This window comes from Asparagus officinalis, chromosome 5 (genome assembly GCF_001876935.1).
Source record: "Asparagus officinalis chromosome 5, Aspof.V1, whole genome shotgun sequence".
Classification (NCBI taxonomy): Eukaryota; Viridiplantae; Streptophyta; class Magnoliopsida; order Asparagales; family Asparagaceae; genus Asparagus; species Asparagus officinalis.
Window position 1 is genome coordinate 131,270,912 of NC_033798.1, and position 15,143 is coordinate 131,286,054.

A 15,143-nucleotide genomic window follows, 5' to 3' on the forward strand; every position below is an offset into this window, starting at 1 on the left:
CTTTTGGAGGCAAAGAGCCCGTTGAAAAAGTTTTAAGAGGGGGAGCACGTTTTCTTTGGTTTTGGGGGCTGGAAGCATTTCTCCCAATTAGTTATGATGTACGCCTGCCATCATTTTGACACCCCACCCGGCTTTTGTTTTGGACGTTGCTTCGTTACGTTTGATTAGCACGTCACGACTCCTATGGCCATGAACGGGGGGCAAAAGGAACACATGCATGAGGCTAACTAACAACTTGTTAGCTTTAATTTTGAAAGCATCCTTCCCCTGCCTTCAACTGAATTCCCTTCCCCTCGTGAAACTGACTCTCTGAGCAATTCAGCTCCCAGTTTCATGGGGAAGGGGACCGCGCTTCCCGTCTTTTATCTTTCATGCCTTCTTAGCCAAACAGTTGGTGTAAACTATAGCTCAGCTTATTATGTTAGGATAGATTTTATATATATAAAGCGAAGGCAAAAAAGAGTTCATAAAATTGGAATTCCCTCAAACAACAATAAAAAGAAAGAAAGAAAGAAGTGTAGGAAAACCTTGAAGTGATAAAGATTTGGTGATGCGGCAGCGGCAATACATTAGCTTGATGTGCCGAAACACTTGCTGCCTGCCTTGAACAGCCTCCCCCTGTTAATAAATGCAACAGGGTTGGCGGAGGCTTTATATGCTGGGGAGCACAGAAGGGTGTTTTCCCGTAAGATCGAGATCGTAGAGGACTGATGCGATTGTGGTTATGGAGTGGAGAGCGGGATACTTGGATATGATTCTAGTCCCCCTGGGCATCACTTTGTGCTCTGTGTACCATGTTTGGCTTTGGAGAGTGATCAAGTCTCGACCTCACACGACTGATGTCGGTGTCAATTCCGCCGCCCAACGAAGATGGGCGGTTGCCATGATCGAGGTACTCGTATATCTATCTATCTATCTGTCTGTCTGTTTTTTTTAATCTATCTATCTATCTACCATATACGCCTTTTTCTGTTTAATTTATTTAAATAATTTCCTTTGTATTTAAGATGCTGGCTTTAATTAGTTAGTTGCCCCAGCATGTCCCCTAATGAATTTTAGAGTAGGTATACCCTTCCCCTTCATTAGCGTATTGATGGATGCGTGCCTTCGTATTTCACCTGCACAATCCGAGTTGAGCGCATATTAAAGTCTTCATCCATTTTAGTGAGTCAATTTTGCAATGTGGATTAAGTTTGTCTAAAAACAGAGCGTGTCTCCGTGCACCATGCACATGTTATTTTGTCGATTACTTAATTCGTCACGAGTTTTGTGTTTGATCTGTGTTGATTTTTATTTTTTCCCCCTGAACTCAGGAAAACGGGAAGAAGCACATGGTGGTGGTGCAAAGCATAAGAAACGCAATAATGGCATCGACCCTGATGGCAACGACCTCCATCCTCCTCTGCACCGGCCTCGCTGCCATCCTTAGCAGCACATACAGTGTAAAGAAACCCCTCAACAGCTCTTTATACGGCGCTCATCAGGATTTCATGATTTACCTCAAGTTTGTGACTCTCCTCTTCGTCTTTCTCCTCACCTTCATCTGCTACACCCTCTCCATAAGGATCATGAACCAGGCCTGCTTCCTCATTAACATCCCCAACATCGGGGATGAGCATGAACGCGATCCTGCAATCACAGTGGGCTACATTTGTGACACGCTCAACAAGGGTTTTCTTCTGCACGGTGTTGGGAACAGGCTATTCTACGCCGCAATCCCCCTCTTGTTGTGGATGCTCGGTCCTTCCCTCGTGTTTTGCTGCTACCTTATAATGCTTCCCATGTTTTACGCCACTGATATCGTCAGAGCCTCGGATGCGGAGGAGGAGCCACGGAAGATTTACACGGGGGTATGAGGGAGGGATTAATTGATGTTCATATTCAATATATATAGGCATGCGAGTAGTCGATTAGGACTGTCCATATAATAATTTATTTATTTGTAATCACATTCATGTTGGTCATTGGATCAGCAGAGAGCATCAGGGTACTTTATATATGTCGGAGAATGCGATTGAGCAGACGATTTCGCTGGTATTTCGTGATCACGAATCCTGTTCAGCCCGGGTCTGGCTCCTCACCCGATGACGGAAAGTGCGCTGCGGAAAATGACTAATTGGATGGATGGGCTCCCTCAAGTCTCATGAGTACACGATTCACCGACTCTCTCAATCGCGCTCCAACCACAATTCAAGTCAGCGGCCCAATTACGCGATCGATCTGGTACCGGCTCCTCTCGCTGGAAACCAAAACCATGCGCAACGAATTGCAATATTAATTTTCTTCGCATTTAAGATTTTGAATTAGGAGCATGTGGAATTATTACGGTCAGATAAGCTTCACCTACGCCTGCATGATGCGACACCCGGCCGCGCCACGCGACCCATCAACAAAACCATATGCCAACCACCTGTAGGCTATAGCAATTTAGTTATTAGTTATTATTTAATAAATGGCAATTTTCAGCGCCCCCTCACCTATAGGGATTGGGATCCTCTACTAAGGCATAATGCCTCCTAATATCTTCTAATGCATATTCACCTTTCATTGCATAGTACCTCCTCGTATTTTGTGCTTATGCACAAAATGAAAGGTGGAGATGCATTAGGAGGCACTATGTCTTAGTAGAGGATCCCAACCCCCCCTATAGGCCCCAGGAAACCTCCGTGAACTATAGAAAATGAGGGAAAACCTGCATTAATGTTTTCAGAAAGAGTAATGCGTTTGGATTATGCAAATCAAATTTTGCAATGAAAATTTTGAATGAAGAACCTTCATATGGGCCGGGGAGCAAGATAGGACAAACTGTTTTATTATTTTCACTAAACATGTTACTACATGTTTATGAGATATTCCAACAGTGAAGGGTTTTATTTGTATTATCTACAAAATTCAAGTTTTTTTTTTAAATCCAAAACCCCTAAAGTACAAAACATTTGTGTAATTTTCCTTTAAAACAAGTATATAAGTGCGTCGTGGCCTCCATTACAAACCAAGCTGTTAGATTTGAATCCTTCCTTCCCGTATGGACAAATATACTAGCACATTTCATTCTATATATTATTATTTTTATATATTATGTAACTTGTATTTAGTGAAAAGTTGAAAATTATTAGACACAGGAAGATGATATACACAAATGACGATTGTTAAATACTAATTAGTCCTGCTCCTTGTGAGTGTGGGGCCCAGGCGTGAATTGTTTCACGTGAAGTTTGACGCGTGAAGTTGACGCGTGAACGAAGAGCACAAGCCCAAGTGCGGCCCACCCGATTTCATCAATCTCCATATAAATGCACCTAGGTTTTTCGTGAAAAAGCAAGCAAGGAGGTTTGGCTGCGGAAAGGTGCAAGTGTAGGAGGTTTTGCGGCTGCAGTTGCGTGGAGCAAGAAAAAAAATCGTTTTTTTTTCTTTTCGACTGTAGCAAGTGGCAGAGAGCAAGGACAGACTTTGGCGGCTATTCACAGAGAAATACAAAGTCTTTTTGCAGTTGTTCTTTGATTTGTGCTCCCCTTTTGAGAGAGATATTTGTGTGAGGGACCTGAGAGTTTGTGAGAGGGTTTAGGTTGTGAGATTGTAAACCCCAGTTGTATCTCTCCCTCTAATAGTAGATCTCCCCCTCCTTGCCCCGTGGACGTAGGCAGTTTGCCGAACCACGTAAAAATTTATGTTCTTGCCGTGATTTGTAATAGCTTGTAGGTTCCCTCGACGCGCAGTCCTAGAGCTGACGAGAGGAAGAGCTGATATCTCACTTTGATGAGATATCTGGCTTTTGGTTCTTGTTTCCTTTGAGAAACAAGAATTTCGTTGTGATCTAATCTCTTGTTGTGCACCTTGCGCACCAGAGGTGCTGCCGAAATTTCCGCTGCGCACAACACTCCTCACTAACTAAGGCCCTCTCCATTCTCTCGGTTTTCATTTGGAGGCTGCAGTAGATGGATCGAGGTGGGATGTTGATGGAAGAGGATGAGTATGTTACCATTGTTGGCGCACACTTGTTTGTTGGAAATTTTGCAGTAAAAAGACAATGAAAGAAAAATCGACTTGTATTCCTCTCAAAATCAATTACAATTTGGATTCCGATTACAAAAGAGAGGAGAATGAATTTGATTCTCCCCTTTGTTTAAAACTGGGTTCTTCACGGTAGCGATGAGATGCCTCCATCGAATGCTCGCGTCGAATTTGCTTCTCGTTGACGATCCGAACGTCTTGATTCACTGGAACGATGTCTTCTCCTCACGATTTGACGCTGTGGAGAACTTGCGTGGCAAGTCTTAAAAATAACTCTTAACGAGTTAATAACTCAGAGCGAGTTTTAAGAAGAACCGCAGAGCAAGTTGGAAACTCTGGACGAGTTGATAACTCAGATCGAGTTTATCTCTATGAAAGATTGATTTAAACGCGAAAGTTCGGTTAATAAGCCAAGGATAAAGAAGCTCCTGTGTCGACCTCTAAAGCTCCAGTGGAAGAACGAATGCTCTTGCTTTGCTGCCCAAAAAGAATAATCCAAGAGCCCAGAGCCAAAATCCCCGAACTCAGTTGAGTTTTCCCCTATTTATAGGGGATTTAGGGTGGTAACTACCCCCTTAATCCACTCCTAAGTGGGGCGGAAATCCCTCAGAACGTGGGATAAACGGTTTTGAAACCGTTCTGTTAGTGTTTTGAACGAGTCAAAACGCTGAAAACAGCGTTCTGGGCCTTAACTCTGCGTCTTATTGATGAGACGCAGAGTTGGGCGCTTGTTGGGAGTTGAAAACGCAAGGGCCGCTTGCGTTCGGACCTTAACTCTGCGTCTTAAAGATGAGACGCAGAGTTGGGCGCTCGCTGGGAGTTGAAACGCACAGGCCGCATGCGTTTTAGAGATGAACTCTGCGTTTTAGGCTGAAAACGCAGAGTTGGGCCTGTTTTAGGCTGAAAACGCACAGGTCGTGCTGTTTTAGAGATGAACTCTGTGTTTTAGGCTGAAAACGCAGAGTTGAGCCTGTTTTAGGCTGAAAACGCACAGTTGGGCCGTTTTAGAGGTGAACTTTGCGTTTTAGGCTGAAAACGCAGAGTTGGGCCGTAACTCTGCGTTTTGATGTTATATCACAAGGATAACCTCTGCGTTTTGAGGTTATAACGCTGGTTCGACCTATGCGTTTTGACTCTGTAATGCAGAGGCAAACCTTAGGCGGGCTTGGCGAGCTTCAAGCTAAGTCCAATGTTCTGTCGAAGTCCGGTCTTGCAGACGGACTTCAGAACATAATTTGCTACGAAGAACAGGTCATAACTTTCAAACCGTAAGTCGGAATTGGACGAATTATATATGAAAATCGGCTATCTCGACGAGACGGGGCCATCCGAACCGAGCCAAAGGCTTCGGTTCGCTTCATCCGTTTCGCCAAATTCCTTACGGTTTGAGAGATATCTGCATTCTAATATGAAGAGACCGTTAATTTGTAGTCTCTTTTGCTAGAGCTTTGCACAGATCGTCCTCTTATAATCTTCGTCTTGGCTCCTTGAAAATATGAGAGTTGTCAGATTGTAACTCCCGATGTTGATTGCGAAGGCTGTTGAATTGTGGCTTTCATTAGTTGTTGTGAAGGTCGTCAGATTGTAACCTTCTACGTGAAAGTCCTTAAATTGTAGCATTCTGGAAGTCGTCAGATTGTAACTTCCATCATCGGTGTTTGATGGGGGATTAACTATCTATTGTGATTTTTAGACAGCCTACAACACTATCCGCAACACGACACTGATTTTTGTTCACCAGTGGATAATCTATGCAAAAGCGCAACTTGGGAAAATATTACCGAACATCTGATTAGATCACCTCCTTCTTTATAGACCAATCTAACACCTGACAGTGTGGTAACTCCAAGAAACTATAAGTTTGAACCAAATAGAAAGTAATAATTTGCAAAAAATGGATCAAGAGCATAAAGACACAGGACTTACGTGGTTTAACAATCCCTACGTCCATGGGAAGAGATCTGAGGCTTCTTTATATTAGAGATTTACAAGATGCAATCTATTCTTGTGAGCTCTAAAGATTCCACAAGAAACTCCCTCTCTTAATTTCCACCAAAAGATCTTTCAAACCCTAGATTTCTCTCCTTAGTCCTCTCTACTTCTCTTTGACAATATGATACTATTCTTAGCTTGATACATCTAACCCTATGTTGATGCGTGAGTTCTCAACAGGAGTGTTTAGGGCCGATCTTGAAGAGATTGGGGTCCCTTGACCTCCTGTAGTGGTTGATTCCCTGATAGGAAGAGAGTCATGCAAAGTTGTAACATGTTAGATGACCAGAGTTGGGTTCTCCAGTGATTCCTCCGACGATCAAGTCAGTTACGATCTGAATAGGATCAAGAAATTGATATAGTTCTCTCTAAATGTGCAGGAATTGCATGTACCTTTGGTTAGTAGGCGATGAGCCTATTTATGCCCAATTGAGGGGGTGCTCAGGTAATTTTGGCTGAGTCTTGGCAGTCGGCTAAGTTAGTAGATACTCTACAGGTGTCGATATTATAGGGTCTGAGTCACATTGTGATTAATACAGTGATGACAGATAGCTTAAGGTGCTGATGCGGTCCAATGAATCATTAAGACTTTGGGGGTGGAGTAATGATGACTCCAATCATGCATCCACCGTGATGGTGACTGGCTGTCGACGATAAGTTCGAGGACAAACCGCCTCTCGAGTCAAATTTGCGAGTGGGACGACAAAGGATGCCTTTCTACTCGGCCATCTCGGACTATGAGGTTCTCAATCCAACCTTGCCAAATGAAGAAGCATGAGGTCATCCTGAACTGAGGGGCTCGAGTGAAGATGCCTTTTGACTCGGCCCATCTGGGTAAGGGTCGAGTGATGACGTTACTAGACTCGTCCTGCTTAGGGTCAAATCGAGATAGTGTGTAATTAATTCAGGACACATGTCGACTCTTGGGGGAGGATTAGTATTTAGGTTATTTTTTGATATAACACCCTAGAATTAAGAAAATCTCTTTTATAGTCTCAAAAATTGAACACATAACTCCATAGGAGTCCTAACTAGAACATAACTTCAAAAAATGGTAAAATAGGAAACATTAGCTCGAACATGTTTGACTGACCAGGCATACTGGTAGAGAATCCTGTCGGTCGGACTGGCCGGTCTCGCAGGCTATCATCGTTTTTTTCCTCATTTTGCTTTCAGCTTCTTTTTCGACTCTCATTATAACAAAAATTGTAAATTGTGATATATATATTTTATCTCCATGTGACATATTTTTGTCATACAAATAAAGTGCGACACATACCCAAAGTGTAGGTAGAGCATGTGTGTGTGAGAATGTGTCGCAAAATTTATGATACATATATATGTAATAAAAATTGCGATATATCATGTGTCACAAAACTCATGATACTATATATGTCGAGAGTGGTGCTACATACATATGCCACAAAACTCGTGACACATACATGTGTTTATAGTCGTGACACATAGTTCTGTCTAGCCCTTAGAAATAAAGATCACTATTCAACACTATACCTTCCTAAAAGGTTAGCCATTCTAGGATTACTTTCACCAAAGCACACTTAACTATAAAGTTGGTTAACTTACATGTTATCATAAATGTTTAATTGCCAATATACTTAAAATCCAAGATTTGTTATTTAAGCTCATCGGTAGACCCTCACACAATCCATGTGTGCCTATTAGCCACATACATATGCCACAAAACTCATGACACATACATGTGTCTAGAGATGTGACACATAGTTCCGTTTAGCCCTTAGAAATAAAGATCACTATTCAACACTATAGCTTCCCAAAAGGTTAGTCATTCTAGGATTACTTTCACCAAAACACACTTAACTATAGAGTTGGTTAACTTATATACTATCATAAAAGTTTAATTACCAATATACTTAAAACCCAAGATTTGTTATTTAAGCTCATCAATAGACCCTCACACAATCCATGTGTGACTAATAGCTGTAGGTTGTCAAAAAAAATAAAAATAAAAATAGATAGCTAATCCCCCATCAAACACCGATGATGGATGTTACAATCTGACGACTTCCAGAAGGCTATAATTTAAAGACTTTCACATAGACCGATGAAAGTTACAATCTGATGACCTTCACAATAACTGATGAAAGCTCTAATCAATAGTCTTCACAATCAACATCGGGAGTTACAATCTGACGACTCTCATATTTTTAAGGAGCCAAGATGAAGATTACAAGATAATAGTCTTTGCAACGCTCTACAGAAGAAGCTATAAGTCATTGGCTCCTTCTAAAAACGCGGAATTCATCTTCGCGTTTCAATTCCTGAAACGCAGGCGACCCCCGCGTTTCCAAGCTTTAACAAGCAAAACGCAGGCGACCCTCGCGTTTCCAACCTTCATGAAACGAAGCGCAGGCGACCCCCGCGTTTCCAACATTCAGACTCCAAAACGCGAGCGGCCCTCGCGTTTTTCAACACCCAACGAGTACCCAACTCCGCGTCTCCATTCTAAAACGCGGAGTTAGGGTCCTGAACGCCAACGTGGGCGTTTGACTCGTTCAAACACGAGCTGAACGGTTGCAGGAATCGTTTTCCCTCCACGATTTGAGGGATTTCCGCCCCACTTAGGAGCGGATTAAGGGGGCGGTTACACCCCTCTCAACCCCATTATGGAGAGAATTAAGGAGGGCGGTTACACCCCTTAATTCCCTATAAATATGGGTAAACTCAATTGAGTTCGGGCTGGTTTTTTGGATCTGAGACTTGGCAGCGAGGTTGGAACTTCTTGGTTCGGATTGACGCTGGAGCTTGGCAGCAAAGAGAGGATCTTTGGAGCATTCTCAGATCTGGAGATCGACCACCGGAGCTTTCTTCTGGCCTTGGCTTACTAACCGATTTTCGGTTCAAATAAACCCTTTTACAGAGTTCTTCTAAACTCATTCAGAGTTCAAAAACTTGCTTTGCAAGTTCTCCACAACGTCAAACCGTGAGGAGAAGACATCGTTCCAGTGAAGCAAAACGTCGGATCGTCAACGGAGAGCAAACTCGACGCGAGCATTCGAGGGAGGCATTTTATCGCCACCGTGAATAACCCAGAATTAAACAAAGGGGAGAATCCAGATTAATTCTCCTCTCTTTTGTAATCAGAAAATCCAAATTGTAATTGAGATCGAAGGAATACAAATCAATTTTCCTTTATTTCTTTTACTGTAAATTTTCCCACAAACAATAGCCTTTTTCAATTATATTTTATTTTATATCTAATGGCACAACTATACGATCGTGATTTTCCACACTTTTTATTTGTGTCATTACTTTAATTTTTTGCAAATAAAACGTCAATTTTATGTATAATAAAATAAGTGTGGACATCAATAACTTTTATTGTACTGATACAAAGCTAATTCCCAACATGTAGCACTTGCGGAGGTAGTTTTGGATGGGCCACTTGATGTTATAAGTGGCATTTATTCTCGCCTAACATCTTGCCATCTTTAACAAATTGTTAATATATAACAAGCCATAGTCTAAACACATAGTATAGGTTTTTTGGATATGGATGTATATATATATATTGACGACACATTTGGTGCACATGAGAATCGAATCGGGCACCTCACGAAGAAGCGACACGACTTTGTCATGTGACCTACTAAACCACCCTTTAAGTGGACCAGTATATAAAAACTAGATAATTTCTCATTGGTAGGTTAGTTGCATGCCTTCTCGTTAAAAGTCAGTAAAAAAAAACAGCATATTTGATTTGGAATGTGATATTTATATTCATATAGTTACTTGTGCTAATAAAATTTGGAGTTTTCATGGTATACTACCTCGAAATATCTTTATTTCTCCAGTAGACTCCCGAAGCTTGATATTGCTAAATCTTCCAGCTGTCTTGTTAGCTTGGCCCAGCGTTGAGAATAGGCTCAGCAGTCACAGTAATCATCCCTAACTGGACAGCTATTGCGTATCTGAACGGATTCAGGCGTGACCGTGATTATAGGGGGTGCGTGCGTCCGTCCAAATATTTGGCTACCTAATTCTCTCTTTTATCTCTAAAAATAAAAGGGTTTTTGAGATACAATTGGTCCCCCAAATCTCATCATATTTCCATATAAAGCTCCCCCAGAAGCTCATCTATTCGGATATAAGTCCCCCGAATGTCACCTATTTGGACACAAGTCCCCCATTGATCATATTTTAATATAAATCCCCTAAAATTATTAAGTTCTTTGAAACAAGTCCTCATGGCTAGTTCTCATCCACTTGACCTAGCTAAATTAAAGGCTTAATTGCAGTTAAATGCCCTATGGTTTCTCTATTTTGCATGCATCCGCCCTCATTTTATTTTGGCAGCACTCGCATAGATTAAATTTTTAAAATTTGCCCTTAATTACACTAAGTTAGTGGAAATACTAGAATTTTTCCATAAAAGTTCCTATGTGACACTCACAAGCTAGCATTATATTAGAACTTTTCGATCCTTAACTTTTGTTAAAATTAACATAATTATATTTTAAGCCTACCATAATTCTATTTAAAAATAGGATTTGATAGGTCTAACAATAATTCAACAAATATCAGGGGTTAAAATGCCTTACAAGTTTGCATGTGAGTGTCAGACGAGGCTTTTTGAGAAAAAAATAATTCTCTCATTTACACAACTGAGGGTAATTATGTGCAGAATCTAACATTTTAGAGTATATAAGTGTTGCGAAAAAACAACTGAGGTATGCAAGTGCAAAGTAGGGGAAAATAACACGGTTTCCAAGTGCAATTAATCATGGGAAAAATAAGGGTAGGTTAGGGGCTGTTTGGTTGATGTATTTGGCATTGGGGGTTGGGCAAAAAGCCTGTCAAAAGTGCTCTCTTTTGGCAGGTTTTCTGCCCAACCCCCAATGTCAAATACATTAACCAAACAACCCCTTAAAGACAACGGCAGAAATGGGGGAAAAAAAATGAAACTAATAACGCCATTAGTTTAGTTGGGTTGCCTGGATGAGAATTAATCATGGGAACATATATCTCAAAAGATTGACAGTTTCAGGGACATTTATCACAAAACGATCCGGGAGACCTGTAAGCATAAATGTTGAACTCAACTGGGGGACCTGCGTATAAGTAAATGAGACATCGGGGACCGATGCGAAAATCGCAAGATAAAACGAGTCCAATCCTTTTAGTACCCGAAGGAGTGGGTTTTTTTTATACCGATGATTGGGTTGCTGGATTTAATTTGTTCCCTCCTGTTCTCTACTCATCATCATTAAGTATCAACTGAGGCTCAGATCCCACCGTCATCTCGACTCGAGAGCCTCTCTGCTCAGCGACCGATGGGCCTCTCCGCCTCATGGCCCTCCCCCGACGAGGTCAGTTTCCATTCCCCACCGCCTTTTCCATCCACGACTCTGGATTCCGTTCCGTTCCCTTCACTTACTTTAGTATAGCGCTTCAGATTCCCTGCACCGCTGTCGCCTTCCTTGTGATTTGAATCCTGCATTTGTACGCCGTCTAAGTAATCTCCTCTATCTGAGATCTTCGCTCGTGTTTCCATTCGACGCCTGAATTTATCGAGGGCTCCGCTTGGTGGTTTCTTGATTGATGTTTACATCTTTTCTTCTTCTTCTTCTTCTTCCCCCCTTCTTCTTCTTTTGCCATTGTTTTCTCGCTCGCTCGGTTGTCTCCTCGTCGTTACGGCTGCTTTATGTTCCCGGATCCAAGGGATCTGCTAATAAAAGGTCATCTGATTCTTAATTTGTGCCAAATTTTTGTGTTTTTGTAATGGATCAGCTGGACAGGGTGAAGGAGATGGTGGCTGAAGTGACAGAGGGCACGAAATGAGGAGCCACGACCACGTTGTCTCAATTAATAAATTATTTAAACGGTTCATTAATTGTAGTTTCTGCCGTGTGTAAAATCTCGTGGCCGACTCACCCTTTTCAGTTGTTTGCTTTTTTTTTTTTTGGCTAATCAATCGATGGATGGGTAATAAATTAAACTTAAGAACCATCTTGAATTCATTTCCAGACAATTCAAATGGCGTAGATCAACTTTCAGACGATGCATCTCCAAAAGTGGGCGGTCCCATCATCAAATTCTAGTGACCGAGATTCATATATCAAAAAATAGGCCCTAGTCTTTATCTTGGGAACTTGTACCCAACCCCGTCTTAATTTTAACCAACCTGAGTCACACCTCAAGGGCCAGTTAGAAAAAATTTGAATTTAAATAGTATGCTTGCTGTCGATTGTATAATAGTAGAACCATCTCTTTTGGCCTTGTTGTTGATTATATAACCTTAGAACCATCTCTTTTGGTCTCACTTGTCCTTCAATCTAATGTTCTAAGTGGGTGTCTTCTTATTTTAAGGGCAATAATTTTTCTCGTCTAATTCTTTTAGCTGTTCACAGGGTGGAACTGTTTCAGCTATGACTATCAACAGGGGGATTATATTGGGGTTTATTCCTTCAGATGATTCTCAGGTATGAAATATATAATCATAGTTAGAGTGCTACGTGTTCAGTTTGTGACAATTAAAAGCATGCAAACATTTCTATTCCTATGAAAAACAATAGTCAATTGCTAGAGGTTAAAGCATAATGTGTTAAAATGGTGAAGATTTGGATGTAGACATTAACTTTAGTAGGTTTTGTGCTTGTTCCCTCAATGTTGAAACTTTTTTTACTTTTCATCCATAATAGTTGAATGTCAGCTTCACCCTCCTTTCTGAATGGAAAAAGGACTCCAACGTGTATGTTATTATAAATAGATTGGTTTATTAATTATTAGATTGGGACTCTTGTTTGATTCTTATACGTATAGTTTCGTTACTACAACAACAAAGTCTTCATCCCAAATTTTTGGGGTCTGATACATGAATCCTATATTGTACAGTTTCCTTAAGATACATAAAGCCCAAAGTAGGCTCTGATTTATATTTTTTTAGAGTGTACAAATTTCTACTTTAAGATTTCTATTGATGTAACATTTGTTGCTGAGGATTTATATTTTTTTAGAGTGTACAAATTTCTACTTTAAGATTTCTATTGATGTAACATTTGTTGCTGAGGATTTTGATTCCTGTTCAGCCTTATGCTTTTTACTTTAAGATTTCTATTGATGTAACATTTGTTGCTGAGGATTTTGATTCCTGTTCAGCCTTATGCTTTTTTGCTTTCCGCTAGAAGTAGTATATAGTGAGAATAAGTGAATGGTTAGCTGGCATTTCATTCTGTTCATTATAGTGCAAAATCATATATTAAATACTATTTTCAATACACCAGATCATCTGATTAGTGATTACAGTAACATATATTTAAACTATATTTTGATGTTTTTGGCAGGAAACGCTTTGTGTGTGCGTGTGTGTCCGCGTGGGTGCGTGTGCGTGCGTGCGTGCATGCCTGTGTGTGCGCTTGGTGGGGGAGTGGGATTGGGGTTCCCTCGCATCACTGGTCCTTTATATATACATGCATATTGTGACAGTTTCCTCTAGGTTTCTGATCCTCACTGTTTTATTACAATAGAGTGAAGAATGGCAAAGAATTTCCTGTTAGAATTGAAGTAATCTTTCCATTATGTTGTTGTTTTGTCCGTACTCAATTATGATTATGTTGTTGTTTTTCTTGGACTTGACGTGATTATCTAGTGGTTTGTACAGTTCCCCTTCTAAATCACTAAATCGATTCTCTTTGTATCTTATACTTGATGGCGCAAATGAACTCTGGCAGGTTATACTGCAGTCTGGACAGTTTAAAGGAGAATTGAGATTTAGGTACGTGTCGTTCTGTATTTATTATTTTTAATAAAGACAAATATTATATCATTGAGTAAAAGAATCATGAATGTTCTCATTTTTCGGATATAACGACAAAGTAAGAAACTTATAGGTGAATGTGGTTGTGCATCGAGGGGAAACAAACTCACACCTGATCAAGTACAACACAGATGTTACATTTGTTACTGGTGATCTTTTGTTTCACATTCAGCATTTTAAGTATAAACTGAAGTTGTTCAATATTTGGAGGAATTGTCAGTGCTACAAGTGGTTTTCACCTTCATGAGATTCCTACGTGTTACAAGTGGTTTTCACCTCCATGAGATTCCTACCTCTTCATCTTGGTTGATATGTCCATTTTGTCTCAAGAATTTTCATTTGTTGGTAGGAGACAAACTTTGGATAATACAACATGACTTCTTAGAAATGTTGATCACTGTGAAGAAAAAAAAATCACAAACCAAGCTTTCCCCAAAAAATTTTCTGGCAATCATTATGAGAATAAGAGTCTGGAAGCCCAAGGTAACTAATAGTCTAAAATAGTCCATTCAATGCCTATCCTTTGTGCAAGAGCCCTAATACTTTGTAACTAGAAACTCAATTACAGATAAACAAGAGTAACAATAAAAAGAGCCCAAAACTTGTGTACAATAGTAATAAATTTAGGACGTTTTTTTTGGGGATGGGATGGGTCTTTTTTTTGTTTTGTTTTTTTTTTTTGTTTTTTGCGCAGAGGAGAGTGGGAGATGAAAGATGTAGTCAGAGAAGGAGAAAGAAAGGTAGAACCAAGAAAAAGAAACGAAGAAACGTGGAAAAAAACAGGTTTATACAACCAATAGTGTAACGATAACATAAAAAATAGCAGGTCCCTGAGAAGATATTTACTTATAAATTATAACTAGTTATTTACTGATTCACTACAACTGAGCCAAGCACTTTGCCCAGGCAAGTGAGTTGGAACCTACTTTTCTTCCGGCCATGGGCAAATTGGAGCATAGCTTTGGTGTCAACTAGGCCTGTTTTACAAGTGTTAATATATTTTAGCTACTGTACATTTACTATTTCCCAATGTTCATAGTCTGGTAATTTTGCCAGCTTCAGCTGAAATAGATTGAAAATTTCCTAAATTCAAGTAAATTTAGAGAATGCCGTGAAAAAGAATTTTTGCTGATTAATACATCTCCTTGCAAGAAATTAAAAAGCACATATAAAAGGTGATTGAATATACATAATGAAACTTCATATTTTATATATACATGGGAATGATGGTTATGTGGTGGTGGCTTATTTCCAAAAATGAGCTACTAAGAGATAGAGTAGTGTGGTCCACAACTTTTGATGTGACTGACAAGGTGGGCCTGACCACATGATTATTTTTTCTTTG

The 15,143-nt window shown here is 40.2% G+C and overlaps 1 protein-coding gene and 1 long non-coding RNA gene across 2 annotated transcripts; both read left to right on the forward strand.

The window, feature by feature from the left end:
- Positions 322-1,969, forward strand: LOC109841417. Its single transcript, XM_020410382.1, has 2 exons — positions 322-892; positions 1,314-1,969. The coding sequence occupies exons 1-2, from the start codon at positions 725-727 to the stop codon at positions 1,854-1,856; spliced, it is 711 nt and encodes a 236-aa protein (XP_020265971.1). The 5' UTR covers positions 322-724; the 3' UTR covers positions 1,857-1,969.
- LOC109843705 lies at positions 11,878-14,366 on the forward strand. The gene is made up of 3 exons (XR_002247767.1): positions 11,878-12,464; positions 13,713-13,756; positions 13,872-14,366. It is a non-coding gene; the product is annotated as an uncharacterized LOC109843705 (long non-coding RNA).

What these genes read in the sequence shown, in the direction of transcription:
- LOC109841417 (XM_020410382.1), top strand. Translation starts at nt 725, where the DNA reads ATGGAGTGGAGAGCGGGATACTTGGATATGATTCTAGTCCCCCTGGGC. An exon ending in GGGCGGTTGCCATGATCGAG is followed by an intron (nt 893 to 1,313) that starts GTACTCGTATAT and finishes CCCTGAACTCAG; the next exon opens with GAAAACGGGAAGAAGCACAT.